This window comes from Spea bombifrons, chromosome 2 (genome assembly GCF_027358695.1).
Source record: "Spea bombifrons isolate aSpeBom1 chromosome 2, aSpeBom1.2.pri, whole genome shotgun sequence".
Classification (NCBI taxonomy): Eukaryota; Metazoa; Chordata; class Amphibia; order Anura; family Pelobatidae; genus Spea; species Spea bombifrons.
In genome coordinates, this window is record NC_071088.1 from 33,436,633 (window position 1) to 33,464,086 (window position 27,454).

Genomic DNA, 27,454 nt, shown 5'->3' on the forward strand with positions numbered 1-27,454 from the left:
TTTTTTATTTCACATCAACATTACTTAGCATCTTCAGTTAGCTTGGGACCATGTATCCTGGTTGGGATATCATTCAGCATGTTCTGTTCAGTTGGAATACGTGGTATCATCTGTTAAGATACAATAAAAAAATAAACATTATACATGGTAAAAATAGACAATATCCTGTGTGATGTGTTGTATTTTTTCTATTTTTTGTTCTATAGACAGCTAAAAATAGCAACAGGTGAGTGGTTTTTCGAAGAGCGAGATAAGCGCTTCAAAAATGGCACTGTCCTTGGGAGTGACGTGGTCAGAAAGTCCATCATGAGAAAGATACCAGGTAACCCTTTGATGTGGTCTGTATGCACCATATAACACTGTACACTTGTAATTATTCATTTGTATGTCTCCATGCACATCTTATTCACTTAAAAGGTTTAAAGTACCCCCTGCAGTCTCAATGTGTGTAGAACAGAAAATAACTGTTGGGAGGTTGGGGATAACTGGTGGGTTGCTGTAATGATGGGTAGAGATTTAGCTAACCACCCATAATCATGGAACCCAAGGGCCTTCCCTGCCTTATGGAAAATGCTTTCTTGTTCATTTGGTGTCTTGATCATTGCCCCATCCACCATGTTTCCTCAGTTAGTAGAAATATACATGTTGCCGTTTATGTAAATACAATTTGCCAGACATAACATGCATAGAATTTACATTGCATTGATTTACATTTTAACCAATGTATGTTTAGAACGTATGCCACTCTTAGATGTTGCCAACTGATGGAACATCAAGTGAAAATTGCAATCCTAAAGACTTGGGAGTGACTTCTATATTGATATATGTATGTCTGTAGACTATAGTGGAGATAAAACATAAAATATGTATGTCTGTAGACTATAGTGGAGAAAAAAACGGAATCCCTATATCATCTATATGTGTGAATTACATAGTATTACCATATATGAATACAATTCTAGCATAGACTCCAAAATCACAGATTATAAGGGATTTACAGTATAAAAAGTAACTAAGAATTTCAGCAGTTGTTAGAAAAGAAGTGATTGTTACAGAGATCGAGCCATTGCTGTTGGAACATTATTTGCCAAGGCACTGACCTTTTAGATTCATAATGCCTAGAGGAACATCTACTTGTGTGTGGTATTACCTTTTTCACATCTGTGTGTTTGTATAGCTGACGTGACTTTTTTGCATGTGTGTGTGTGTATAGCAGCAGCTAAAACAGATGAAGAAGTGAAAAATCCAGCAAATATGGATGGGAAACAACAGACCACAAATAACGAAGCAGCATCAGGAAATGTCTCAGCTGGCAACGGAACTTGGTTTGTACCTTTTAATTTATCAGCGGCCCAGAATTAAAAATGCCTAAAGCAATTACCATCCGTCTGTTGTGCCTGAAGTAGCAGCCTTATGCAAAATACGTGACATGTTTTGTACTTATCTCCATGTCACCTAGGGCCCTCTTGTAGTCTTCTTGTATGGATGTATGTATGTATGTATTGGCTCTTTCAGTGCCAATAATTTTCTTGCTATGGGAACCATAAGAGGTTAGGTGGAAGAGAACATGATAGGCAGCAGCTGTTTATTATGAAAGCTAAAAGCTCAGAGGGAAATCCAGCCTACTCGGGTGGTTAAAGGGATATGCGGGATATGCATAAAGCTATTATAAAGAATTAATACATATAAAATTGAAAAATCCAAGACTAAATAAGGAATTGGTACTTTTTTTATCTTTATCTAGGTCGTCAAATAATGTTATTCTTGCTCCTATTTCATGGTCATTTATCATCTACTAGACACATCTCAGGAACAAATGTGCAATGTAAACACCAGTCACTTTTTACTCTTTTTATTGCTATCTTTGTTTTAGGAAGAGATCTTAATAACCGCCTTTTCCTGAGTTATAACAACTTTGTGAACGCTCCTCCTTTTCTAGACGGATGCATTCGTTTCCAGTTTTAGTATATTGTAGGTTTACCTATAGGGCCTTGCAAACCTCAAATTGTGGATCAATTTGAACTTTCAAATATTTAAGTGATAAACCCTTTATCGAATAACGAAAATATATAAATTCAAATGTAGTCAATAGATCAATCAGATATAAGGAATGTCGTGACATCCTTCCTTCTCAATGTGTCTACAATGTTAATAAATATACTTCACCATCTCCCCACCACTTCCAAGCACTTGCTCCTCAGCTTTTCCACCTCACCATCACCTTTCTTTTCTGTTTTCTTCCACACATTTTAAAACTTAATATTGACTGGTTTTAAGTGAATTAAATACACATCTTAATTGAGGATTTATATTCAACTTAGAAAACCAAGCCCAGGTGATTTATTTAAGGTTAACATGGGTAGGACATATGATTAGACATGTCCTGGATTCTATGTAAAATATATTTATATTTCCAACCAGGTAATAATTAAATATGTGATATTTTTCTCTTACAGTACACTGAACAAAACTGCTGTTAAACCATCAGGAAAAGGAGAAGATTCAAGAAGTATCCGTTCGGTTTTTGATACCCAAAGCCTGCGCAGTACCCGTTCAATGCCACGATCTGAAGGGTAAGAAAGAAAACTAAAACCTGCCCAACTCCAATACATTCTTTTCCTGACAGTTTTTTTTTAATATTTTTTTCTCTCCAATGACTGGATAGTCCTTTATGTTTGTGAATACTATGTGAACTAATCTGGCTAAATTACATTTTATGAAATTAAATCCTAATTGCCAGATCAGACAGATACTTATAAGTGTGTGTTTTAGATTACGGTATAGCCCCTTTTTGTTGTAAGGGACTTGTTTGCTGGCATGCCAAGAAACAATGAAAGGGATGAAATGGTAGGAATGGGGAACAAGGGTAAGTTTTACATCACTGAGAAGGTGCTGAGCAGGACACCCAGCAGAAGCAGAAGAGGGAATTTAAACATACATATTATAACACAAGACCCAATGTCTGACTGAGGTTTGAGGATTTTAAAACAGGGAGACTTGAGAGGTATGATATACTGGTTTATTGTGCCATACATTAGCTTGTGTTTGACAGCCAATGAAGCTGTAGACAAAACCACAGAAAGATCTAAATGTCATCTATGAGGAATCATGCACCAGGTTTGCATGCCTATTAAACTTGTTGTTTAGATACACATTACATGGGAGCATCAGCTGACTCCTACATTGCAAACACATTAAAGCAGTTTTACAAGGCCAGAATGGAAAAAATAAAGTAGAATTGCACATATAATAAAACACGTTATTTTTTTTAAAATGTAAGCAAGTCAGTCATTCCAAAGACTTTATGGTACCTAGGAGCAAATGTCTTTGGACCATGATGTAGAATAGTGCCAACAGTGCTTTATAAATGAATGCTGATACCAAGATTAATTTGTGCTACTGAGCTCCCAACTTGATGTACACTATACTATGGACAAACGTATTGGGACACCTGACCGTTACACCAGCAGGGACTTGATGACATTGTATTCTAAATACATAGACATTAATGTGTAGTTGTCCCCCTCCTCTTTGCAGCTGTAACAGCTTTTACTTTTCTGTGAAGGCTTTCCACAAGATTTTGGAGGGTTTCTGTGGGAATGTCCCCTTCAGCATAGCAAGTCATTTTGGCCAATGCTGTGTTTCTAACTTTGTCGGGACAGTTTGGGGAAGGGCCTTTTCTATTCCAGCATGACTATGCCCCAGTGCACAAAGCAAGGTCCATAAAGACATGGTTGGGTGCGTTTGGTGTGGAAGAACTTGACTGGCCTGCACAGAGCTTTGGGATGAACTGGAACAGAGATTGCGAGCCAGGACTTCTTGCCCAACATCAGTGCCCGACCTCACAAATGCTCTACTAGATGAATGAGCAAAAATGTTAATTGTCTATGTATTTAGAATGTGATGTGATAAAAGTCCCAGTTGGTGAAATAGTGGTCCCCCAATACTTTTGTCCTTATAGTTTATCTAAGAGGCACAAAGTAGGTGGATATATGGAGGGCAGTGTCAATGTTAGAAAGGTTGAGATTATATGTGATTAAGTCTAATACAGAGCACACTGCCATGCACTGTGTGCTACATTACATTACTTTCTGGCACTGAAATAGCTTAATGAATGGGTCATTAACTCCATTTGTAATTTGCTCATTTATCATGGCTCCCTATCTTCATGATCGTTCTGTGTGCGTATACGCTAATGGAGACAGAAATTGGTAATTCATCACTAACTGAAACCAATTCATCAGCTTCGCAGAATGACAGAAATAGAGAAAACACTGCTTTTAGGGAGTTTTACCGCTTACACTAAAGGAGAACATGATTGCGACCAACAACCAGCCACTGAAAGTTATCATGTAATTCTATGTGCAGCTCAATTAACTAAAGTGATATCTGAAATGGTGTTTTATAAAACAGCACTCAGTGGCAAAATAAAACGTACACATAATCTTATCATTATTAATGATTGTTAATTTACACCTTTGTATCTGAAAGGTCTGTACAAATTGAGTGCAGTTGCATTTCCAAGGGAGAAGTGGATATGTTGGGCAAAATGGCTGCCACAAACTCCACTAACGCCATTGCACACCTGACAGCAACTCCTGAAACGTAACTTTCACTTGACTCCTTCACAGTGGAGTTGGGTTGAGTGCAGGACCTTAGTTATTCGCTAACCCACAAACTGGTATAAACTGTGTGTATAAATATAAATGCCCCAATAATCCAGGTGTCCAAATCGGGTGTTGGGAAATGTGGCTGGAGCCAGAAAGGGAGAGGTGCCAGTCCAGGGTGGTAGGGTGGAATGGGGTCTTTTCTGCCAAAACGAGTGTTCCTCTGACACTTGTTTGCCCCCATATTACTTGAGAAACCTTGAGAAATCATTATAGGAAGGATTCTGCACAAAGAAAATTGAGAAGTAGAAAATGTGCTGCTGTGCACCCTTGTTTATGTAATGTTGGTCTTGGTCTCCTATGTACAGTATATACTGTATGTATGGCAAAATTCCTTGTCCTAAGATTTACATACGAGAGATGTTATTTACTGATCGATTTCTATAAGAGTTTTATTCTATTGCAGCTTAAGGTCTTTAAAGCAAACAAGAAATGGAGAAGATGGGTTAAGTATTCGTTCAGACCATGACACTCAAAGCTTGAAGAGCACCAGATCAATTGCACGCTCTGAACGGTGAGGAGACATATCTTCTTTCACTTCCACCAGGTTACATGATCTGTGGCTCAGTGATCAACCCCATTGATTTTTTTTTTAAACAGAAATCTAAAAGATACTTAACACCTTTCAATTTTCCTCAGCTGATTTTGGCTAAGGTAGAAATATCTGTTTATTGACATATGCTATTGATTTCAGGAGGGAGCTTCTGTTAGTCTACAACATCCATTACTGTCCTCCAGCTTTTGTTAGAGAGTAGCTTGAGAGAAAAAACATGTTCTGTAGAGCTGGGATCTGTAGTTCTGACTGGCAGTTGGACGATCATAGGGAATTGTCATCTGAGTCCGATATAAATCCCATCCTGTCAAGAAAAAAGTAAAGATTAGAGTCGCTGTGCTCTGAAGCATGTTAAATAAATAAACCGATTATTTCATTCATCAAATCAAATGTTTGAAATGTCAGTGATTTAATACTGTTAACCTATGTTTTAATGGTGACTAATTGGTAATTGTTTTACAGAATGTTCAAAGGTGATATTCACAGTCTCCCTGAATCTTCACAAGCTGAGATGCTTTACCCTGGCCAGGATATTGGAGATACAGTCAGCCAAGCAAGCTTCAAAGTAGATTCACGTTCAGAATCCAAACGCACCTCTCCTGTTTCCATAAGGCAATAAGCTTTCCAATTTCCCAAATTGTTTGGATGTGTTGTCAAGTGCCTCATCAACATGGATCTTTTTTTTTTCTTTCATTTTAGGGGAAGTAATCACTCTTTGGACATGTCAGGTGCTGGAGTCACGTCCACAGGCAGCATTATTTCAGCACAAGGTTCTCCTACACCGAGTAAACGCAGCATGTCTTCCAACTACAGCCAGATGGTAAGAGGAACATTGCATCATTTTTGTTTTAAATGTTGACACATAGATAAAATGGATTGTTTTTTTAATGTTTTTTTTTTTTGTAACAAAATGACCTTATGTTCAACTGGAAGTCTCTCAGATGTGGCCATACCCCTCACCCATTAACGTTTGTTTTATATAATATAACTGCTGTAATTGAATAACCCCCTCCATGACCTGATATTGAACAATGCATATGAAAAGCATTATTGTAATGTCAAACTGTTCTTTTTACACTGAAAAAAATAATTATATTTAAGGTTGCACCAGGCAGGCATCTGTTGTAATACATTTTTGAAATTGAAGTTTGTTTAACTTTATCTAATCTCATGATATTTTCATAGCATTCTAATTTAGATAAAGGAATGAGAACAAGTAGCAGTATACCTGAGGATCTTTCTAAGGGCCATCAAAGAAAACCTTCTGACGCTCCCTCAGTAGCTGTATCCAGAGTATCTATATCATCAGGTATTGGGATTTACTGTAATACAGTGTGCTTTTAGGCTTTTCAAATAAAAAAAACAATTCTTAAACAGGCAATAGTTAGCACGGAGGAGCTCGTACATGTGTTTGTGGCTACAAACTTTCCAAGTCATACTATTGTGGTGATTGACTTCACATTAAGAAGAGAGATCATAAAATTCATGCTTGAATAAAGACCCTTAAGTTGAACACAATATTTGCGAAGTGACTAGGTGTCTGGACTAAAAACATAAAAGTGAAGAGATTGTTTTTGAGGTAGGTAGACATAGCAACATAGAATGTGACAGCAGAACCATTTGGCCCATCTATTCATACACATCAAGAGAAAATGCACAGGTGGTCTTAACTGAAAGCTAGGAGAATATGATATGTAAATACATAGAAAGCCATTTGTTGTGTTCTCCCAAAGGTATATTTCTGTCCTAAAAGCAATTTATCTTTTAGTTAATTTCCAAATTATGCAGAATTAAGTAAGTTAATTATTTCTGTGTTCATGGTACAGAGAAGACGTAAGTAATGTTTCTTTACAGATCGCAGTAGATCTGAACTGGACCTCAGTGGAAATTTTGCTGGAGGAAATGAGGAAACAGGGAGCATCAGGAGCAGATCTGTTCCAGGAGGCTTGAATAAGGATTTGGTAAGTTCCATCTAACAACATGTGAGTCACTTAACAACCAAATTCCAGATGTTAAGGCTGCGGGATGATTTGCTGTTGTTTGACTAGTAGAGATCTGCGTTTCCAGAAAGTGACCTTTTGTGTAGTTAAAAATAAAATGGAGACCATTCAGGGGGTAAAGGTTGGGTAACTTGTGTGGCAGGCACTTTTGGAGTCCAATTTCAATCATCATTAGCATCAGCTGCCTTTGAGTTGTAGAGTGTGGTTTGTGTCTAGTTGAGTAAAACTTTTACCAGAGTGTTCTTTAATGTGAACTATAGGCTCCCTATAATGATCCATATGGGTCTGGATATTTGTCTCTGATGGGTACATTGAGCTTGGCTCTCTCATGGCAGTGCCATATGATGAAATAACATTGTATATAGCCACAAATAGCAACAACAGAAAATCCCATTTCTGTTGTTCTGTAAGCATGCTTAGAACATAATCCCAATACAATTCATTACTATTTGGGTATATGTGTTCCATGTGATGTTCATTTTGTTAATGAACACACATTAATTTTCACTACCAAAGCAATGTTTTTATAAAGTTGATTTTAAAATATACTGTACATAGTATAACACGCCTCTCCCAAAGAAACAAAGCATAGCTGATTACCGCAATCACGTTCGCACTTCTAAAGAAGCAGTTTAGAGAACATAAGGCCGGATTCTCTGTTCACGCAATAGATTGTGGGAGCCGCAGGATACAGCTTTTGCTTTATTAACCTTCACAGTTTGGTTGTGTTGGAGAAACTGTGATCTTCACTTAAAATTGTGTTTGCAAATTAGCGTTTGCAAATGACAACCAAGCACTTGGCAAAAAAGATGCATTTCTTGGATGGATTCCCACAACTGAACACGGAAATGTTTTTTGTTACATCTTATTATAGTAAAAGGAGTGGACGTTTTTTTTTTTATTTTAGCTTATTGCATATTTGAATGACATATGAAAGATAGTATGTCTGATCACTTGGCAATGCTAAATGTAGAGGGGTGCCTATGAGCAGCTACACTATATGGTCCAAATTATTGGGACACCTGACCATAACACCAACAGTCATGTTGGAGTAGAAAAGAGTCTTCCTCAAACTGTTCCCACAAAGTTGAAATCATAGCATTGTCCAAGATGTCATTATATGGTGAACCATTAAGATTTAGCTTCACTGGGCCCAGTCCAAACCATGATTTCAAGAGCTGTGGCCCAATACTCTTGTCTATATAGTGTTCCGCAAAGCAAGGTCCATAAAGACATGGTTGGGTAGGTTTGGTGTTGAGGAACTTGACCTGACCTTAACCCCATCAAACACCTTTGGGATGAACTGCAATGGAGATGGCAAGCCAGGCCCGACCTCACAAATACTCTACTGGATGAATGGGCAAAAACACAAATCATATGGAAAACCTTATAGCTCAAAGGGAGGACCAACTATGTATTAATATCTATGTATTTTGAATGCAATGTCATCAAATTCCCTGTTGGTGTAATGGTCAGGTGTCCCAATATTTTTGTCCATATAGTGTATGTGCTATGGATTCATTTAAGTGCCTGGTACAGCAGAGCTTATGTTTTGAAGCTAGACATGCAACTTTGGTTTATTAGTCTGTATATTCACTATATATTATTAGTAAATAATAAAGAAATAACGCACATTTAGTTAGCATCTTGGGCAGTTGATGTAATGCTGTAACCAACTAAACCATCTATGATCACTGCTTACTTTTATATAGTTCAATCAAGGGCCCTTAAACTCTTTATGATTTTTATATACTAAAATATATACATTTTTTGTGTTTTTAGGAATACCTCGATGAAATTGAAGAAGATATTGATGAATTGATCAATACCCACAATTCAAGCAATATGAGAAGTGGGCTATCAACTGTAAGGAACATATTTACATTTATTTCCAACCTTTATCCAACATATTTATACGTCTGTGCATGTTGACAGTAAAATCGTATTGAATGATTTGCCCTTTCGCCATTGAAATGCCTTGATCTGTTATAGATCATCAGTTGCCATGACTTCTGATCCTATTATAGGCTGGAGTTCTTCATTCCTCTTGGTTGCCATGAAACTGGTTAACGGTATATAAAGAGTTATGAGACCACTGTGTTCCAATTAGATAACACATAATTCATATGCTATAAAAATAATATATGTTAGAAATGCCAGTGCTGCTTAGGCTAAAACTCCAAATAGGACCCTGTCTCTTGCAGATGTCCCTGATGGCGTTAACTCATCCTAGACTCACTAATAACACTTTAACTTGGTATTATTCTGCTGCAAATCTACTTAGTTCCCAAATAGCTTTATAAAGATTTTAGCATAGTTAAAATTCATGAGGGCTACTTCTGAGCCCACATTAGCATATATATATATATATATATATATATATATATATATATAGACTTTAGTAAATAGACCGACTGGTAAACAAAATAAAGGATATTGCCCAATATAGGCAGAGAATGCATATCATTGAACAGATTTGTTCTATTGTCTCTTATCAAAATAGAAAGTAGATATGTTTACCTGATTTACTGCCAGCTTACAAGTCATGCAAACAGGATGATCGCAATACTTATGTTGGCTCAATACGTCTGACAACTGCACACTCTTCTGTTTTAAGTAAAACATTTTTTAATTGGCAGTGGCACTAATAATCTTATCAAGCCCTCGATTTTCTGTACTGCCTGTGGGTTGATATCCAAAATACGTTGGTGTTATTTAACTTTAAAAATATATTTTTGAAGCAACACAGATCAATCCGTGTTATTAACAGAGAGGTACTAGTAGCAGCCATCTTTGTATACTATATGTAATCATTGATATTGCATCGATCCATAAGGAACTTGTAACGGTAGCAAACATGCCAAGATGTAGTATGTTGGCCAAACAAGTTAATATCACAAGACTAGAAAACAGACATTACTTGTGCTACCATTTGACACTAAATGGTTAATCTCTTGACCAGTTAGTCTTCTCGATGATTAAAATAGTTTGTAATACTTTTTACATTAAAGACGTATTAACAAGCCTGGACCCCGGAGGCACCTTGGAAATCAATAATGGAAACTTTTTTTCCATATGCCTACAAAACTTAGGATGGCTTGATTGGGAAGTCCAAGTCGTATCTACACATAATGTGGCTTTCAGGAAGCCTGTTGAGTAGCATTCCATTGACCTTTTTAAAAATTTAAATTAAAAAGATGAAAAGCAAACTTATAATCGAGCACAATGTCAGACAAATATATCATAAAATAAGTATAGAATATTCCATTTCTGCCTTTTTTTCCATTAACATGGAATTTTGCTGAAACATATCAATTTATTTAACTTCACTGTGCCTTAAAAGTGGCATCTCGAGTGACCTTCTCCTGCAGGAAGTGCTGAGCGGGTCCTGCATAATGCAGAGTTAAATTGGTTAGTCACCGCATTAACTATGCATTACAAAATTATGGAGTCAGCCAATTGGAATGTTCAGCTCCCAATGTATTAAATCGGCATAACAATACAGGAATAAAATTCTTTTTGAGGACTGTGTGAACATATTTTACATTTTGTACCTGCGCATTTCACTATTCTCCAGCTATATGTATTGTATGAATGTTGACGTTGTATTGTATGAATGCCGAGTTGGAGCTGGAATGATGCTTGGGAGACATCATCACTCAATTACATTTACCATACCATCTAAATTGCTATTCATCTATCAAATTCTTTTAAATGGTTCATCAATTATCACCATCCATTACCCAAGGTTCATTTACAATTGTTTTCATTTTTATTATGTCTTGGATATATTATGTGTTTATGCAAGATTGAATTATGTATTGGGGTATGTTTGTTTTAATTATTTTTTAATTACATTTTTACGTTGAGTAGGGATGCATTCAGTCTTTTTAAATACAAAAACTCTATAAAGAGTCATTTTTAATTAATTATCGACTAGAGGACAGTACTGTGTGATGATAGGAAAACACAGCTAGAAATAAAAAAATTCAATGTTGTTCCTCATTGTGTCTTAAAAGTAGGAAATACTTTGAAAAATGGCTAATTTAGATATCTGTATTTTTGTGCCAATATTCATTATGTTACCATATTGGAAGTTACATTACTTTTGGTTGTAATGTGTCTAGGTTCAAATCTTTTTTTCTTTCTGGTGCACTTCAAATTCTCATCACTTTTCTCTCTCTCTTATTACTGTATTTATCTTGAATGCTGGCACCTCTCTGTCTTTGCACTTTCTTCTCTCGTTGAAAGAATGCCCAGGCAATGTCTGACAGGAAGTGGACCTATTTAAATGTACCCGACCCCGATGCAGATACTGTGAGTTACTTCTGTCTCTCTCTTTCACATAATGTTATTCACTCTACCGCTTATGTTTCTGAAATATTCTGTATTTCTATAATATTACAGCTTTGTGAACCATATGGAAAGGGGAAAAATAAACAGTAGGCTCAAGAAAGAAAAAAATATTAGATAATTTACATATAAGACTAAATGTGTTACAAGTAGGTCATATGTAGTGTGAGGCTGTAAAACCCAGGCAGATGATTAGCATGGCAATGGGTACAGGTGCTATACATATGAGTCCCTGGGGTGGAGCAATTGGAGAGCGGGGTGGGCCAATGCTATGTTCCCCCATTCTGTGAAAAATCCATGCCGGCTTTTCCAAGAGGCTGGAAGTTTGCAGGATCTGGCCCAGGATTCCTATGGGGCCTGCGTCAGGCACAGGTGCTGGACCTTTGTGTGCTGTCTGGGGGAGGTTTTCCAGAGACTGGCTTAGCTGGGTCCGACTGGGAGGTCAAGTTAACAGGTGTTTAAGCTGGTCAGTCTGGGCCAGCATTGTATAGTTAGAGAGGGCTCCAATTAGTGATGTCCGGATCATGAACGAATCGTTCATTTGATCCGGTTCTTTTTAGTGATCCGGATGAGTCGGTTCACTAGACTGAACGATTCGTTTGTAGCGGTTCAGTCTGTGAATCATCATGCAGCTGTAACCTGATCCTAGAGCTGTGAGTCATCTGCAGAGCACTCTGGGGTCAGGTTACAGCTCATTAATTCTCATAGGAACGATGACTCATAGAGTCAGAGAGTCGTTCAAAGAGTCGAATGATCTGAAGAGTCGAATGAACCGAAGAGTCGAATGAACCGAAGAGTCGAATGAACCGAAGAGTCGAATGATTCGAATCTTACAGGGATCCGGATCTTACAAGGATCCGAATCTTACAGAGATTGGAATCATTCAGAGAATATTACTGATACCATACTTTTATAAATAAATACATTAATAATGTTCACACTGCCCCCAAGATTTAGATTCCCCTGAGTTTGCCCCCCTTTACCTATAACTGCACCTACAGTTAACTTTATTAAATTAATTAAATTAACCCTCAGTCATCAGCATAAAATTAACCCTTATACCCCATCAACCATAACTGCCCCTGAAATTAACCGTAAAGATCCCATTAACCATAACGGCCCCTGAAATTAACCCTAAAGACCCCATTAACCATAACGGCCCCTGAAATTAACCCTAAATACTCCATTAACCATAACTACCCCTAAATTAATTGCATGTACTCCAGATAAATTACCTAATAAATTGGTATGGTTGATGGGGTCTTTAGTGTTAATTTGGGGGCAGTTATGCTTAATGGGGTGTTTAAGGATAATTTAGGGGCAGTTATGCTTAATGGGGTCTTTAGTGTTAATTTGGGGGCAGTTATGCTTAATGGGGTGTTTAGGGTTAATTTGGGGGCAGTTATGCTTAATGGGGTGTTTAGGGTTAATTTGGGGGCAGTTATGCTTAACGGGGTGTTTAGGGTTAATTTAGGGGCAGTTATGCTTAATGGGGTGTTTAGGGTTAATTTGGGGCAGTTATGCTTAATGGGGTGTTAAGGGTTCATTTTAGGGGCAGTCATGGTTGATGGTGTGTTAAGGGTTAATTTTAGGGCAGTCGTGGTTGATGGGGTGTTTAGGGTTAATTTAATGGTGAGGGTTAATTTAAATAATTTAATAAAGTTAGCTTAAGGTGCAGTTGCAGGTAAAGGGGAATGTAAATCCTGGGGGCAGTGATTATTAATATATTTATTTATAACAGTATGGTGATATTCTCTTAATGATTAGAATGCCAATGAAGGCAGAGAGTCGTTCAAAGATCCGGATCTTACAATGATCCGGATCTTACAATGATCCGGATCTTACAGTGATCCGGATCACTGTAAGATTCGGATCCCTGTAAGATCCGAATCTTTGAACGACTCTCTGCCTTCATTGACATCACTGGAGGCAGGGGGGAGGATTCATAATAAAAGGGGCGGGGCCAATCGTTAGTGTGCCTGCACGGAGTTACTGGAAAACAGTAACTCCGTGCAGACACACTGAGTGATCCGAAGATCCGGATCATGAATCGGATCATTTCAGTGAACGAATCGAAATGATCCGATTCACTTTAATGATCCGAACTTCCCATCACTAGCTCCAATTGGGAGCTGGGTTGTTTCTTTTTATGATTTTGTTATGGGGTGATTTGTTTGAACTGTTAAAAATAAAGCACTGTTTTGCGGCAAGTAGGTGTTCCTGAGCCTGATTGCCCTAGAGGACTGTGCTTAAGACTCCTAACTGTGACGTTGTATGGCCCTCATGCTACAAGGTTTGTCACAGTAGACTACTGCCTATTGTAACAGCGGCGCTGTGCCATATTGTTCTACAGTAAAGAAATATTTGGTGTACGTGCAAATTACTGCTAACCTTTGGACAATATAAAGCAGTTTTCATACTCCTCAATGAGGCTCATTTTCAGTTTTTAGTTATGAAAGGTAAACTGTATGCTTAAATTTATAATAATATCGATATTTTTTAAGTTCCAGGCACTTTCAGAGATTGGCTCACATAAGCTTTGTATAGTTACATATTTTTCTATTGATTTTCCTTGCTTTCCTTCCTTCCATCTTTCCTTTGCTTCCACGATGAGAGAGATAGAAACATTAATTACTACTCCCCGTCAAAATCATGATAATAGCTTTATAGTAAAATGTATGTCTAGAGTCCCATTCACAGTTTTTTTTTCTCTTCCCGCTGGCACAGGCACTGTTAAATTGTTTAGATTTAGCAGTTGAAAAGTAAATGCTCATTGCCAGTTTTAATGAGGCAAGTCATTTTGTATTACAAGCTACAGTTTAGTCTGTCTCAGCTGAGAAAGTTAAATAATTGTAGGCAATATTTCAATCTGTTTTTATTTTAATTGTGTATCGGTTCCAACTTTTAGAACTCCGGCATATCAATGTAAACTACGCATACCACAGAACTAATGGTCATTCATTTGCAAGTCAAACAGTGTGAGAAACAGTACGTCATACAATGCAAGAAATGCCCATGTATAAAATGTGTGTGATACCAAGCAACCGCTTTCCAAAAACCTTAACCCCCATAGACACTTTATATCCAACCGGATTGATCAGAACTTGCTGGATAAATAGTAAATTAGCACACAACCATAACATTGACTACCTTATGAGCTTTTGTTACCACATCCTGTTTGCACCACTCCACTAATCCTATGTCCCCATCTGTCTAATGATCTCCGTTTAATGTAGATTATGACTCAAGATTAATCAATTTCACCAAACGTATATTCAGGCCTGGGCCTAGGGTGGTGGGAGGGCAGCTGCTGTACTTTTTTGGGAGATCTGGGATCAGCCTCCATAGCACTCATCCTACACCACATGGCTTTAAAAGGTGGAACGCTTGGAGATGACATCATATCCTTACTAGGGGTAGGTCCTGGGGTGGAGTTGGGGAGCTGCCCTGGTCACACCTAGTTCAGCAACACCCAAAAGTACACTGTTACCCTTAGTCTGCCATACCATGCGGAGACAAGACCTTTGTGGTCCCGAAAGCTTGTATGACTACATATTTCTTTGTGTTGGTCCAAACATTTGACTAAAGACTCCACCTTTTCTTGGACCGATACAATTACATCAATTTCCTTATTTAGAAACCCACAAAGATTTCTCACGTTTCTTTATTATAACCAGTTTCTAAATAAAAAAAATGTTTATATTGAAACAATGGGTTGATTAATAGTAGATGTTGTCATACGCCAACTCAAGCACTTTGGTACCCTTTGGTTACTTTGATACATAAATTTATATTTACACACCAAAATGGCACATCAGTGCTCCTGTCCATTCACATTACCTGTTGCCTGGGTGTCAGGCGCCACACTACCGAAAGCAGCATGGGACAAACCTCTGTACAGTCATTAAGGTATCACAACATGCTCTGTGAAACCAACATGCAATCAATTCTATCGATATTTGCAGCCAAGAAGGAACACAGAGAATACCATAAATAAATGATCTACCCATTGTGTCAAACAAACATAGAGAAAAATAATCAAACACTACTGAATAATTTATAGAGTGAACTTGATATCTGATATCAACTTAAACGGAGTGTTTCATGTATTCCAAAAGGCCGTTTAGTAGGTTAGTACTGAGCAAGTAACACCTGAATCCAGTGTGCCACCAAACCATTTATTGGTCATATTTGAAATCGTTCATGATGAAAATGCATGCATGTCTTGTATATATTATGTTATCTCATTAAGGAATAATGACTATATATATATATATATATATATATATATATATATATATATATATATATATATATATATATATATTCTGTTTATATTTTATGGAGAAAGTTTTTTTTACAAAACCTTAGGTTAAAAAGTGCATGTCGTTAGTTACGTTCGGTGTATTCAGTACAAGGCTGAGTGTCCTTTAAAGGTATAGGGTTATTATGTTTATTTGAAAAGGTTTATTACCCCAAACTGGGGGAAGAAGAGGGGGCAATCCTTAAACCCCTCTGTTTTATTTTTCTGTGTATTTAAAGGATCTTTTTTAATTAAATCTGTACGTAGCAGGGGTTGGTGATGGTTTTGTTCAATCCCCGTTCCATTACACACAACAAGTTTGGTTAGTTAAGTAAAGAATTTTTTATTCATAGTACAATAAGCAAATATGAATGTATTAATCAGTCATTTGAAATATATGCAGTACTGTTTTTACTCAATATAGTTTATGCGTGCATTGAATAGATGATAATCTTATATTTAACTGTGTGGAATAGAGGATCAGACCAGCTCAGCCAAGATTAGCTGGCCCTATTAGCAGGCAACCTTAATTAGCTGGCCCTACAGTGAGCCCATGCATGAGACTGTCTCCAATTTTATTTCAAGTGCCATTATGGAGAAAGTTTCCCATTAGCAAATCAATACCCCACTAGGGCATTCTAGAACTGAGAGGCACATTTCCTATACATTGGGGAACCAACAGCCCCATATGTTTTGGCTTTTGTGGGCCACTCCAGTGAGCTGCGTTTGGTATCACTCTGAGCACTGTAAGCAATAGGTCCATGTCTGGACTTTTTTCTCTGAAGAAGAACTGTAAGACATTACCACGAGAAACAGTGAACGACGAAGGATAAAACTAGCACAGTCATATTTAAAGCAATGTTGGAACCTCACTCAGGTGGTGTAAATGTGTATATACTCGTATCACCCAAATGCCAATGTGCTCTCATTTACCCTGTTGGTCTAGACACTGAAGATTTAGTCTAGGCACGATGACCAGTGACGTTTTTAAGAGAATATATGTCCATGACATGTTTTTGACCATTTCCTAACTTTTTTTTCTCTAGACAAGCCTTAATAGCATGACTAGTGTCTACAGTGAAATGGGAGACTACGGGAATGTGAAAGTCACTGGAGAAATCTTCTTGAACATTAGTTACAGCTACAAAACTGGTGCTTTGAACGTTTTGGTGAAAAACTGCAGAAACCTTGCAGTGGCTGATGAGAAGAAGAACAGAACAGACCCGTAAGTACATAATTTTTTATGCGTATGCACAGACTAAGAACCTTTAGCATGACGTCTTGCTGCATATGAAGTCTAAATTTAAAGCAAATCCAGTTCGTAATGTAGTATTATAAGAATTGGTATTACAACAACTTTTTGCCCCAAAGGGAAAGTAAAGCCAAGTGGCACCCTGTCCCCATGCATACACACATCCTTTCACTGACTCTATCACACACACTCTATCTCAAACAGTTATTACCTGGACACAGGCTCAGGTTGTCTGTGTGCTTCTTATTGACGGTGATCATTACAAGGGTGTCCAACCTGGGGCCCTCCAGCTGCTGCAGGACTACATCTCCCATACTCTTCTGCCAGCCATTGAGCTGAAGGAGCATTGTGGGAAATTGCACACCCCTGAACTATTAGGTCCCTCACTAACTCCACCAGGAAAAAAAATCCAAAAAGAGTCGGCATGAGTCTCCTGATATTTCCTGGACATTGAATTCTATACTTCCCCTGTTATTCCAATGGACTTATCACATCAAGTGATATGTTATTTGCAGGACTATGAATTAACTTTTAAAATAAAATATAAACTCATACTGGCTTACAAAATGTGATCATAAATAAAAGTTGATCTTAATTTACAGGTATGTCAAGGCTTATCTCCTTCCTGACAAGTCACGCCAAAGTAAGCGGAAGACAAAAATAAAAACCAACACAACCAATCCAGATTTCAATGAAACCTTAAAGGTGAGAATATTTTTTTCTTCTCTTACATTATATTGAAACCGATTTTATTTTTATACAACTATGATAACACGGAGTAGCCTAATCTAAAATCCATAAGATATAAATCTGTCTGTGATTAGTTGTAATTTTAGAATCTTTATTCTTGATTTTTGTCAGCTTACATACAATGGATTTTACTGGTTTTTTTTAAATATTTTTATTTAAAAGAAAAATTGTAGGGGGATGGAAAATAGCAGTTAATTAAATTCTGTGAAGTTAGTAAAGGTATGTGTGTATATATATATATATATATATATATATATATAGGATCCTGTAATTACTCATTTGTTCTATTCGGTAAAGAGAATTTTTAAGATTGCTGTTGCAGTCTAGCTTTCCTTTTTCGCCACATATAGTTTGAATTGCGTCTTTAAATCAGTATTAATGTTAATGTCAATTTAGAAGCGTTTTGATCAGATCTTAAAAAGCGTAAGTTATTCTGGTGTAACCTAGCAACTATCAGCGAAGTAGAAGTCGACAGTGGGGAATGGAACATACTGAAGAGCTTAATTGGGGATCATTGGTGGCAGCACGCAGTCATGTAATAAAAAAATGTATCCTTTTTCAGCTAATGTTAGGCTTTGAAATAGACATTTCGGCAAATAGGATGCTAATTTTCCACTGCGAAGTCTTTGTTAACATATTAATACTCAGCTTGTAGCCAAGTCAGAGTTTCGCATCATGTTTAAGCAGACTGTGACAAGGATTAAGCAGACTGTGACTCCTAATCTGTGGTAGGAGTATAATTCTCATCATCCTTGAGCTGCCTTGAGTTATAGTCTGACATCAGCGACAGCGATGCTGTCCATCTGCAACGGATTCTATAACCACGAGGAGCAAATGTCTCTTTGAGGGATCTGCCCATTAAAGTGTAACAGCCACTATCGATTTTTACTACACGTCCAAGTAAATGTCACTTCACTAGAGATAATGGAAGCCTTTCAAGCACAAATTGAAGTTGATTTTCCGAATGAACAGTACGTGATAACATTTGCTCAACCTGTTTTAAATGGCATAAGAGTTTAAAGAAACATTTTATCTGCGCCTCATCGGTACAAACTGCTTTTTTCCCTCCCTTTTCTAACATTTGGGAGAAATCGATATAAAAAAATATTCAAGGACTGGTAACAGCCTATGAATTACCTTCCCCTACAATAAATCCTGAGGACAGGACCCTCATTACAATATGGGTCAGATTTAATGTCATACCCCATGTATTGTGTAAAAATGAGTGGTTATAATATATACATCACTATTATGCACTAGCAAGCAGATTATTTGAAAAGGGCAAAAACAAAACCTAAAAAAGTAGCTGTACAATAAAATATCTAAAGGAAAACAAAATATATGATTACTGCTTACTATAGACATTCTCTTCTCACGGGGGCATTTTAATTGGGTGGTTTGATTTAGTTGAAAATTAAAAGCTTTGCACTTTGTTTACAACGCCACCAAGAAGGGTAGAGACGTTCTTTCATAATTACCGTAATACGGCTAGGTGAAATGTTTCATCTCGCTGCGACAGTGACAGTAAAGTGCATTGTGACATTACATTATGTAGCTTTTTTTATATTTCTAGTATGTTATCAGCCATACACAACTGGAAACCAGAACCCTGCAGTTATCTGTCTGGCACAATGACCGGTTTGGACGGAACAGCTTCCTGGGTGAAGTACATATCCCTCTAGACTCGTGGAATTTCGAGAATCAAGAGGATGAAAGTTTTCCTTTGCAACCCAAGGTGGACCTTTTCATTCTTGAGAATACATCATAACCTTTACAATTATTTATAATTTATATTTTAAAGGCTATAACTAACAGACAGAGCTAAGATTATTTTAGACTGAAGAATTCATTATAAGTATTACATTTAATCTTTAACTGTAGTCCTTTGAGTTATACGATGAGTTAAAGACCATTTATGGTAGAAACTGCACAGTGAATGAATGGTTTGCATAAAGCAAGATTTCATAATAATGAATCTATTCATGGTCAATCATTAACATTCTTATATATTGTCATCATCATATATTTTTTATGGTGCCATCTATTTTCTCAGCACTCTTAGAATAAGAAGAAGAAAGAAAAAAGGCAACAGTTTCTTGGGAGAGGGACATTAAACTCCCTACTGATCTCCTAGAGCTGCCACATGTACTTCTAAATGTGGCCACATTTAATGAGTGGTGGGACAACAGCAGATGTAGATCTTGTCTAAGTTTGTAGAACCCAGGACAGTAGCGTAGTGTGTGTTACCCTGTGTATTAATAAGTATAGGTCCTGTCAATGAAGACAAAGAAATCAGACCCTTGCATGGGCAGGCCACTGAGAAAATGAAATGGCCATTCTTGTTTTCAGCTGTTGTTTCACCTTGAAGCCAACACCGATTTAATTCAAAATATATTGGAATCATATGTAAATCATCCACTTTTTTAGTAAAAATATAATAAGTGTGCTTTTCCAGGTGGACTTAGCATCTGATGTCACTCTTCAATATAAAGGAGAGATCACCGTTGGTTTACGATACATACCGCCGGAGAAAAACCTGACCCTTCCTCTAGAACCTGTGATAGGTAAATGAAATACTGCAGTCATTTTATTGTCGTTTTTATATAGATTCATATTAGTTTATGTTGCATGGTGTATTTAAGAAGTTAGGCAATGACCATAATTTGGTCATCTAAATGAAAGCAGGACAGCTTCCATTACTTTGCTTCCCATTAGCGTCAGTAAGTTATTAAAGAAGACAATATTCTGAGTTTTGAGAAAAGCTAGATCAAAACTCAATTGGACACCTGGAAGGGTGCCTATTTAAGGGGACACTCCATCATTTGTACCTTCATACATAAGAAAAGCTGTGTGATCCCTTTACATTTTGGTGATGTTTCACTTGCAAGTAACTGGGGGTTTTCTGCACAATGCCCCCATATGCATTTGCCCCCTCCCCCACCCCAAGCAATTTTCCGCGTTTAGCTGAACACATTGTTTGTGATCCAAATCAGAAACTGCCATCTAGTGCCCTTATCTCTTGTCCTTTTGGACCAAAAATCTGAATATTTTTTTTTACCAATTGCAAAATTGCGACCTGATATATAGTGTTTGTATATATCTGTAAATTATCTTGTATACCTTAGGTGGTGCAAAAATACAAACTAGCCAGTGATTTCTTTTTTTAAATGTTTTAAACAGTTTCATTTTAGGATGACCTCGTTGGTTGCTTTTACTGGGGATGTGATAAAGGCATTGCTTGTAATAAATGTTTGAAAAGGAATAACCAGCTGGCATAAACAAACACTATGGCAACTCACTTTGCAGGAACAGATCAAACAGACGCCAACACCCATATTTATTTATTTTCTCGTCCTCTACATTTGCATTGCTTAATATGCTTATGATTCATAGGGCATTAAAGGCCCATTTAAAATCAAAATGTTAGGAATGCGTTGCTTTCAGATTTGATCATTAAAATGCTAAATGCTAAATACGGACTTCCCCATAGATATCTCTGCTTGGGATATATTTACCTCCAGTCCATTCCAGTTCTGGCTGGGGAAATGTTGCAGGTGGTGGTCTGTTTAGACCCCCTTGCTCATGCTTGAAAGCAGTAATATTGACTTCAAAGGGAGTGCTTTCTTGCCACCAGTTGGCTGCTTCAAGCAACTAATCAGTGGCAAGAACAGTCTGGCCATAAAAGAGGCGAGGAGCTACAGCAGCTGGGCTGCAGCTTCTGTTTCAGGTGAGAATACATATTAAATGCTTTTAAGCAAAAGACAAGAGTGTTATTAACCCGACTGAGTATCAGTGTGCTTCCCTCACTCACACCAAGAAATAACAATAAATAAAATAAAGCTGATGATAGAGTGTGCTTAATGTTATCTCCGATATAAAACCTTTTATAACCTGAAATGTATTTATCTTCAAATATTTTAGTGCATCTCACAATATAAAGAAAAAACAAATATATAATATTGTTTCTATAGCACAGTGCCCCTTTATCCCTTAGGTATTGCACTCACACGTTCTGGGAGTGACATGGACATTTAAGGTCAACACTGTGGGCGTTTGTTCCAAATATATAGGATAAGCCGCAACTTCAAACAAAAAAAAAGACATTTCCATATATGATTTAGCAAAATATATAGAATAAATAAACAAGTCCGCATATATGCAAGTCTGTACCACATCAACCACTAAGAAATCAACGAGTTATATACCCAAATATATGTTGCGAAATATCCATAAAATGTATACATTGAAAGCATCCTAAGTGTTTATACAGATCTTATACTGATCCAATAGTCGAGCGTGCTTTGAAGTTCCTTTGATTTCACAAATCCATACAAAGAGGGGAGACATTATTTAATATATCCAAAAGACACAAATATTCTGAAAATACATTAAAAAATACATTGCAGCCTTACACTAAGCCTGGAAGGGTATGGAGGATCCATTCACTGTGAATGTTTTATGGATTTTCTCAATATATTTTTTCTATATAACCCTTTACAATTGATACGCAAAAGACACCCATTTTACATGTAAGGATAACTGTTGATTAAATTCTATATATTTTAATAAATCATTGATTGAAATGTCTTTTTTTTTGTTTGAGGTTGCTGGTTATCCTATATATTTGGAACAAAGACCCACAGTGTTGCCATGAGGTGTATAGTCTTATTTAAACAATATTATATATAACAATATAAGGAAAACCCAAAGATAAACATATAGTATGCACTGAAATATTGAAAGACAAATGAATATGGATGGCGTCCATTCAGAACCAAGTGTGCATGCATGGAAAAGACTCCATTTGGTTTCAGTAGGAGTGCTTGCTTGCCACTGATTGGATGCTTGAAGTAGCCAATCTTTGACAAGTTTCTTCCTCAGGTGTTTTTTTTTCCATTCCTTAGTAGGGCTGTCAAGGACGCTAAACTGTCCCTTTAATAAGTATTTCCACATATGTACTCTTCATGTTCATACTATACATACATGTTTATGCTGTACTGTATTTATAGTAGTGTATTGTGAAATATTGTTTATACCTTTCTTCAGTCAAATCTTTTTTCATCTTTATAGGTAAAAAAAGTTTTAGGAAATCAAAGAAAGGAAGTATTCAGATGCCAAGTGGTGGAATTTTAGAGGTGCTCATAAAAGAGGCCAAAAATTTAACAGCTGTTAAATCAGGTGGCACATCAGATACATTTGTTAAAGGGTAAGTAATGAGTAATTTCAACATTCTTAAAAAAAAAAAATTGTGGGCCCTTTACATCGTAGTGTAGAACAATAAGAGAAAAATCCTAGAACAGGGGTGTCCAACATGCGGCCCGCAGGCCAAATGCAGCCCGCGAGACCTCGAGGTGCGGCCAGCGTAAGATCGGCAGCCAGGGCAACCGATCTTACGTGGGCCGCACCTCGAGCCCTGCTACAACAAGAGCCCTGCCAGTGAGAGGGTCTTTTGTACTGCACAGAGGAAGTGGAACCCAGCAGAGTTCACGTGACATCACATGACTCTGCTCCAGTCCTGCTTCCTCTGTGCAGTACCAGAGAATGCAGAGGGAGGCCGTGCCCCCTGCTGAAGTCTGTGCAGGTCTGTCTGAGCGGCATTGAGGAGCTGCAGTGCAGGTAAGGGGGTGGGAAGGGTGTTTGAATGAGAATGCTTGATTGAGGGAATAAATCTGAATGAATGAATAAATGAATGAATTAGTGTGTGTGTGATGTGATAGCATGGATGTGTAAGTGCTGGATCCTAGGCATGATGGGACTGTGATTGCTGTTAGCAATAACACTCCTATCATGCCAAGTCAGCCAGTACATGCTGAAACCTGGCGAGCTGCCCCCCTTATATATTGATGCTGCCAGCAGTATGGGGTCTGCACATCACTTACAGCCACCTTGTACCAGCATGTACTGGCTGACTTGGCATGATAGGAGTGTGATTGCTAACAGCAATCAGTCCCATCATGCCTAGGTTCCAGCATTTACTGGTTGGATGTGTAAGTGCTGGAACCTAGGCATGATGGGACTGTGATTGCTGTTAGCAATAACACTCCTATCATGCCAAGTCAGCCAGTACATGCTGAAACCTAGCTAGCAGCCCCCCTTGTGTATTGATGCTGCCAGCAGTATGGGGTCTGCACATCACTTACAGCCACCTTGTACCAGCATGTACTGGCTGACTTGGCATGATAGGAGTGTGATTGCTGTTAGCAATCACACTCCTATCATGCCAAGTCATATTGCTAATTTTTTTTGGTCCAATTGTGGTGCGTTACCTATTTTTATTAAAAATGTGAGTTTTTATTATTATTTTTAAAGGGGGGGTGTCATTTTTGGTTTTGGCTAAGTGAACTGTGAATGTTTTGGTCCAGAATTTTCATTTTGGTGCATCCCTAGAATAAATTGAACTATTTCATTTTTACTTATCCTGAATCCTGAATTGTAGTCACAAAACTTTCTAGGCCCAGAAATCAGTGAGAGGAAAAGTAAATTTACTTTATTTTAATCTGCATATTTTATTAAAGGCCATATTTTCTCACAGTGAAAAATGAGTGTGGCCCACGCACGTATACAATTCTGATGAAGTGGCCCACTGCAGAAAAAACTTGGACACCCCTGTCCTAGAATGTAACTATTCACTGAAATAATCTAAAAATGTATGAAAAATACTCCATGCAATTGAATTACAAGTAAAGTTTTGCAACAATCAAAGTTTTAAATACATTGTTAGATTTACCTCAAATATTCTTCCTTTCTTTCAAAATGTTGACCTACAGATTTGTTAACAGAAATAAAACTTTGAAAATATTTCAGTCATTACCATTACTCTCCTCTTAGCTTCCATGTTAGATGGCGGTAGAATTATAAAACAGCTGTTAAGATCTAACACGTTAGATAAGTGGTTTGGAAATCCCTGTCAATACCTTGGAGCCCTTGAATCCTCATTTCCAGTCCATGGGAAGGACTGTTAAGAATGAACAGGGGATAGGGTGAGGGCAAAAAGGGCAAAATTCTCCAGAACTCTGGCCAGTTAAACCATATAGTTGGACGACGGCAAAAAGTCTGTTAAAAAGGGACAATCATTGCTTAATTACTATTTCCAAAGTATTTTATTGCATCTTTTATTATCATCTTGAGTTCATTTACATATACAATGAATAAAAATGACTGAACAAATGGTATTTTGTGTGTGTTTTTTCCATTATACAATACCAGTATAAAGTGTTTCTTATGTCTGCTTTTCCATTACACAGATATCTGTTGCCTGATAATAATAAATCATCTAAGCACAAGACTCCAATCATAAAGAAAACTGTGAACCCTCATTGGAACCACACATTTACTTTTACCAATCTGCAACCCACTGACATACAAAACGTGTCCCTGGAACTGACAGTATGGGACAAGGAATCCCTGTCTAGCAATGTGTTCCTTGGTGGCATCTGCTTGGGATGTGGAAGTGGTAAGAGCTGTGGTAACGACCACACAAATTATTTACATTATATATTGCACATTCTGTTATTCTGGCACTTAAAGAAATAGCAGTTTAATATTGTCACTGGGCTTGAGTATGTAAGTGTGCGGGGAACTCTCCTGTCTGACAGCCGGGGAAGGTCTGCGCGATGGACGCAGACAACCCCCGCTGCTAACCGCACCTCCTTCCGGCTGCAACGGAAGTTGTCTATGCAAATCGCATAGACGTCTACCCGCTGCCCCGACTACACACCAGGGAGTCAGATGCACCAGTAAGTTTGGGGGGGGTGTTAAGTCCGGGGGATAAAACAGAAGCATCCAGGTCCAAGCATTAATATTTTTTTCTGTATGGGAAAACAGGTAGGCCCACCAAACTATACTGTCTACTCATATGCTAAATACGTTGCCTATATTGCCCCACTGAATTTATTTGCTTATGAATTACACAGGTACGAGTTCTGGAAATGAAGTGGACTGGGTGGATGTACAAGGAGAAGAGCACTTTTTATGGCAAAAAATGATAGACAATCCTGGAACTTTGGTTGAAGGGACCCTAATGCTAAGATCTACCATGGCAAAGCACAAGAACACTACATCCAAGTCCTAAATGTCATCCAAATATACTTTCAGGGCATTTCTACCTAAGAAGAAAGTGACTGGGACCAACTCTAGCCCTAAAGCGAGAAATGACAAAAGTGGCTTTTACTGCTACCATGTCTTTGGATTCAGATAAAAGTATATTTATTGTTTGTAAGGTGTAGATATACAGGAAACATTTCACTGGCATTTAAATTTTGTACAAAGAGAAAAAAAAAGGAAATTTGCATTATAGAATGAAAAAAAGGCACCATGGAAGTTCTAAACCACTCAAATAAGCTGCTTAACATATTATAACACTTATTAATTAATTCGTTAATATTTAGCAACTAAAATTCGAGAGCACACAACTTGTTTAGTGCAATCCCAGTTTGCTGTCATACAGACCATAATGTCCATACAGTGTGATTATTGGAAGTGGAATTCACTGGTGTGCATGGGTGAAATGTCCGCCATGTGGTCTTTTGGTGCTTACCTTGACCATGAAATATATTCATATGTTACTGGCTACATCAATGTTGTCAGGGTACATTCCCCTTAAGCACAGTCTAAATACTTAACCTACCTAAAGACTTTTTACTCTCAAAACCACAATAATTGTGTGCATCCTAGAATTCCATTGTGCCATCTTGTAAAGTATTTATGTTGAGTTAGTTTACTTAGTTGACTTAGTAAAGTCCTATTAGGAAATGTGTTACATCTCTGATTATTATTGTATTTTGTTAATTAAATTCATGTTAAGATCTGAGTGCGCTTAATAACGAATATTGTACCACTCCCCTAAGGATGTTTCTTAAAGCCACGTGAAAGCAAGAAACAAGAACATTTCTTTAGGTTTTGATGCAAAAGTAGAACAGATAGGAGTCACTAGCAGCCACTTTAGACTAAAATAGCATCATACAGGCAGCTGGTCACCTGGCTGTTGCCAATATTAAATTTCATTATAACAAGGTATGTCACATCATTTGGTGATGGTGTCTAAAAGAACTCACATATAATTTTAATGATTCCTCCCCATTCCCTGATAAAGCACATGTTATATCTAAGGAAGAATAGAAATCACACTGATCGATACATAAACCGCAGTTTGTGGGCCTGAACAAAAACAAGAAAAACAGATGGTTTGGACTAGAAAAGAAATGTGTGTTTTTGAGCAATTTGGCACTAATGTATAAAAATATACTCTAAAATAAAATTGACTGAAATATACATAACTTCTTCCAAGCCGAGACTGCCCATCTGGCACCCCGAGCAATTACCCTCTGGAATACTGCCTACATTACTCCATACACACCGCGTCCAGCTGCACATCATGTTCTGTAGTGTACAGCATAAACATATAATGTGCAACTTCACTGTTCTTAAAGTGCCTCGTTATCCCCGGTCCCGCTCTGGCTACATCTACTTTTGGTGATCTACTAATACACATAATAATTTTGGTCTTGATTACCTTCTCCAATAGGGACATTGGCCAGTACAATATCCCAATGAGAAAACTGTAAACTCTTTTTGATT

At 37.5% G+C, this 27,454-nt stretch overlaps 1 protein-coding gene across 4 annotated transcripts in view; it reads left to right on the plus strand.

Annotated features, from left to right (window-relative positions):
- Positions 1 to 26,162, plus strand: part of SYTL5 (synaptotagmin like 5) — an 84,201-nt gene extending 58,039 nt beyond the window's left edge. For 2 of the 4 annotated variants that reach the window (XM_053457420.1, XM_053457421.1), the window contains exons 4-20: positions 207 to 322; positions 1,214 to 1,325; positions 2,457 to 2,573; positions 5,074 to 5,181; positions 5,683 to 5,832; positions 5,920 to 6,040; positions 6,406 to 6,529; positions 7,075 to 7,181; positions 9,003 to 9,086; positions 11,472 to 11,537; positions 16,923 to 17,101; positions 17,731 to 17,833; positions 19,452 to 19,613; positions 20,334 to 20,442; positions 22,949 to 23,084; positions 25,123 to 25,331; positions 25,792 to 26,162. In XM_053457420.1, the coding sequence (XP_053313395.1) occupies positions 207 to 322; positions 1,214 to 1,325; positions 2,457 to 2,573; positions 5,074 to 5,181; positions 5,683 to 5,832; positions 5,920 to 6,040; positions 6,406 to 6,529; positions 7,075 to 7,181; positions 9,003 to 9,086; positions 11,472 to 11,537; positions 16,923 to 17,101; positions 17,731 to 17,833; positions 19,452 to 19,613; positions 20,334 to 20,442; positions 22,949 to 23,084; positions 25,123 to 25,331; positions 25,792 to 25,949 (2,161 nt within the window). In that variant the 3' untranslated portion in view covers positions 25,950 to 26,162. The remainder of the gene's footprint in view (positions 1 to 206; positions 323 to 1,213; positions 1,326 to 2,456; positions 2,574 to 5,073; positions 5,182 to 5,682; positions 5,833 to 5,919; positions 6,041 to 6,405; positions 6,530 to 7,074; positions 7,182 to 9,002; positions 9,087 to 11,471; positions 11,538 to 16,922; positions 17,102 to 17,730; positions 17,834 to 19,451; positions 19,614 to 20,333; positions 20,443 to 22,948; positions 23,085 to 25,122; positions 25,332 to 25,791) is intronic. The other 2 variants (XM_053457422.1, XM_053457423.1) reach the window with 2 other exon arrangements.
- Positions 26,163 to 27,454: the final 1,292 nt, after the last annotated feature.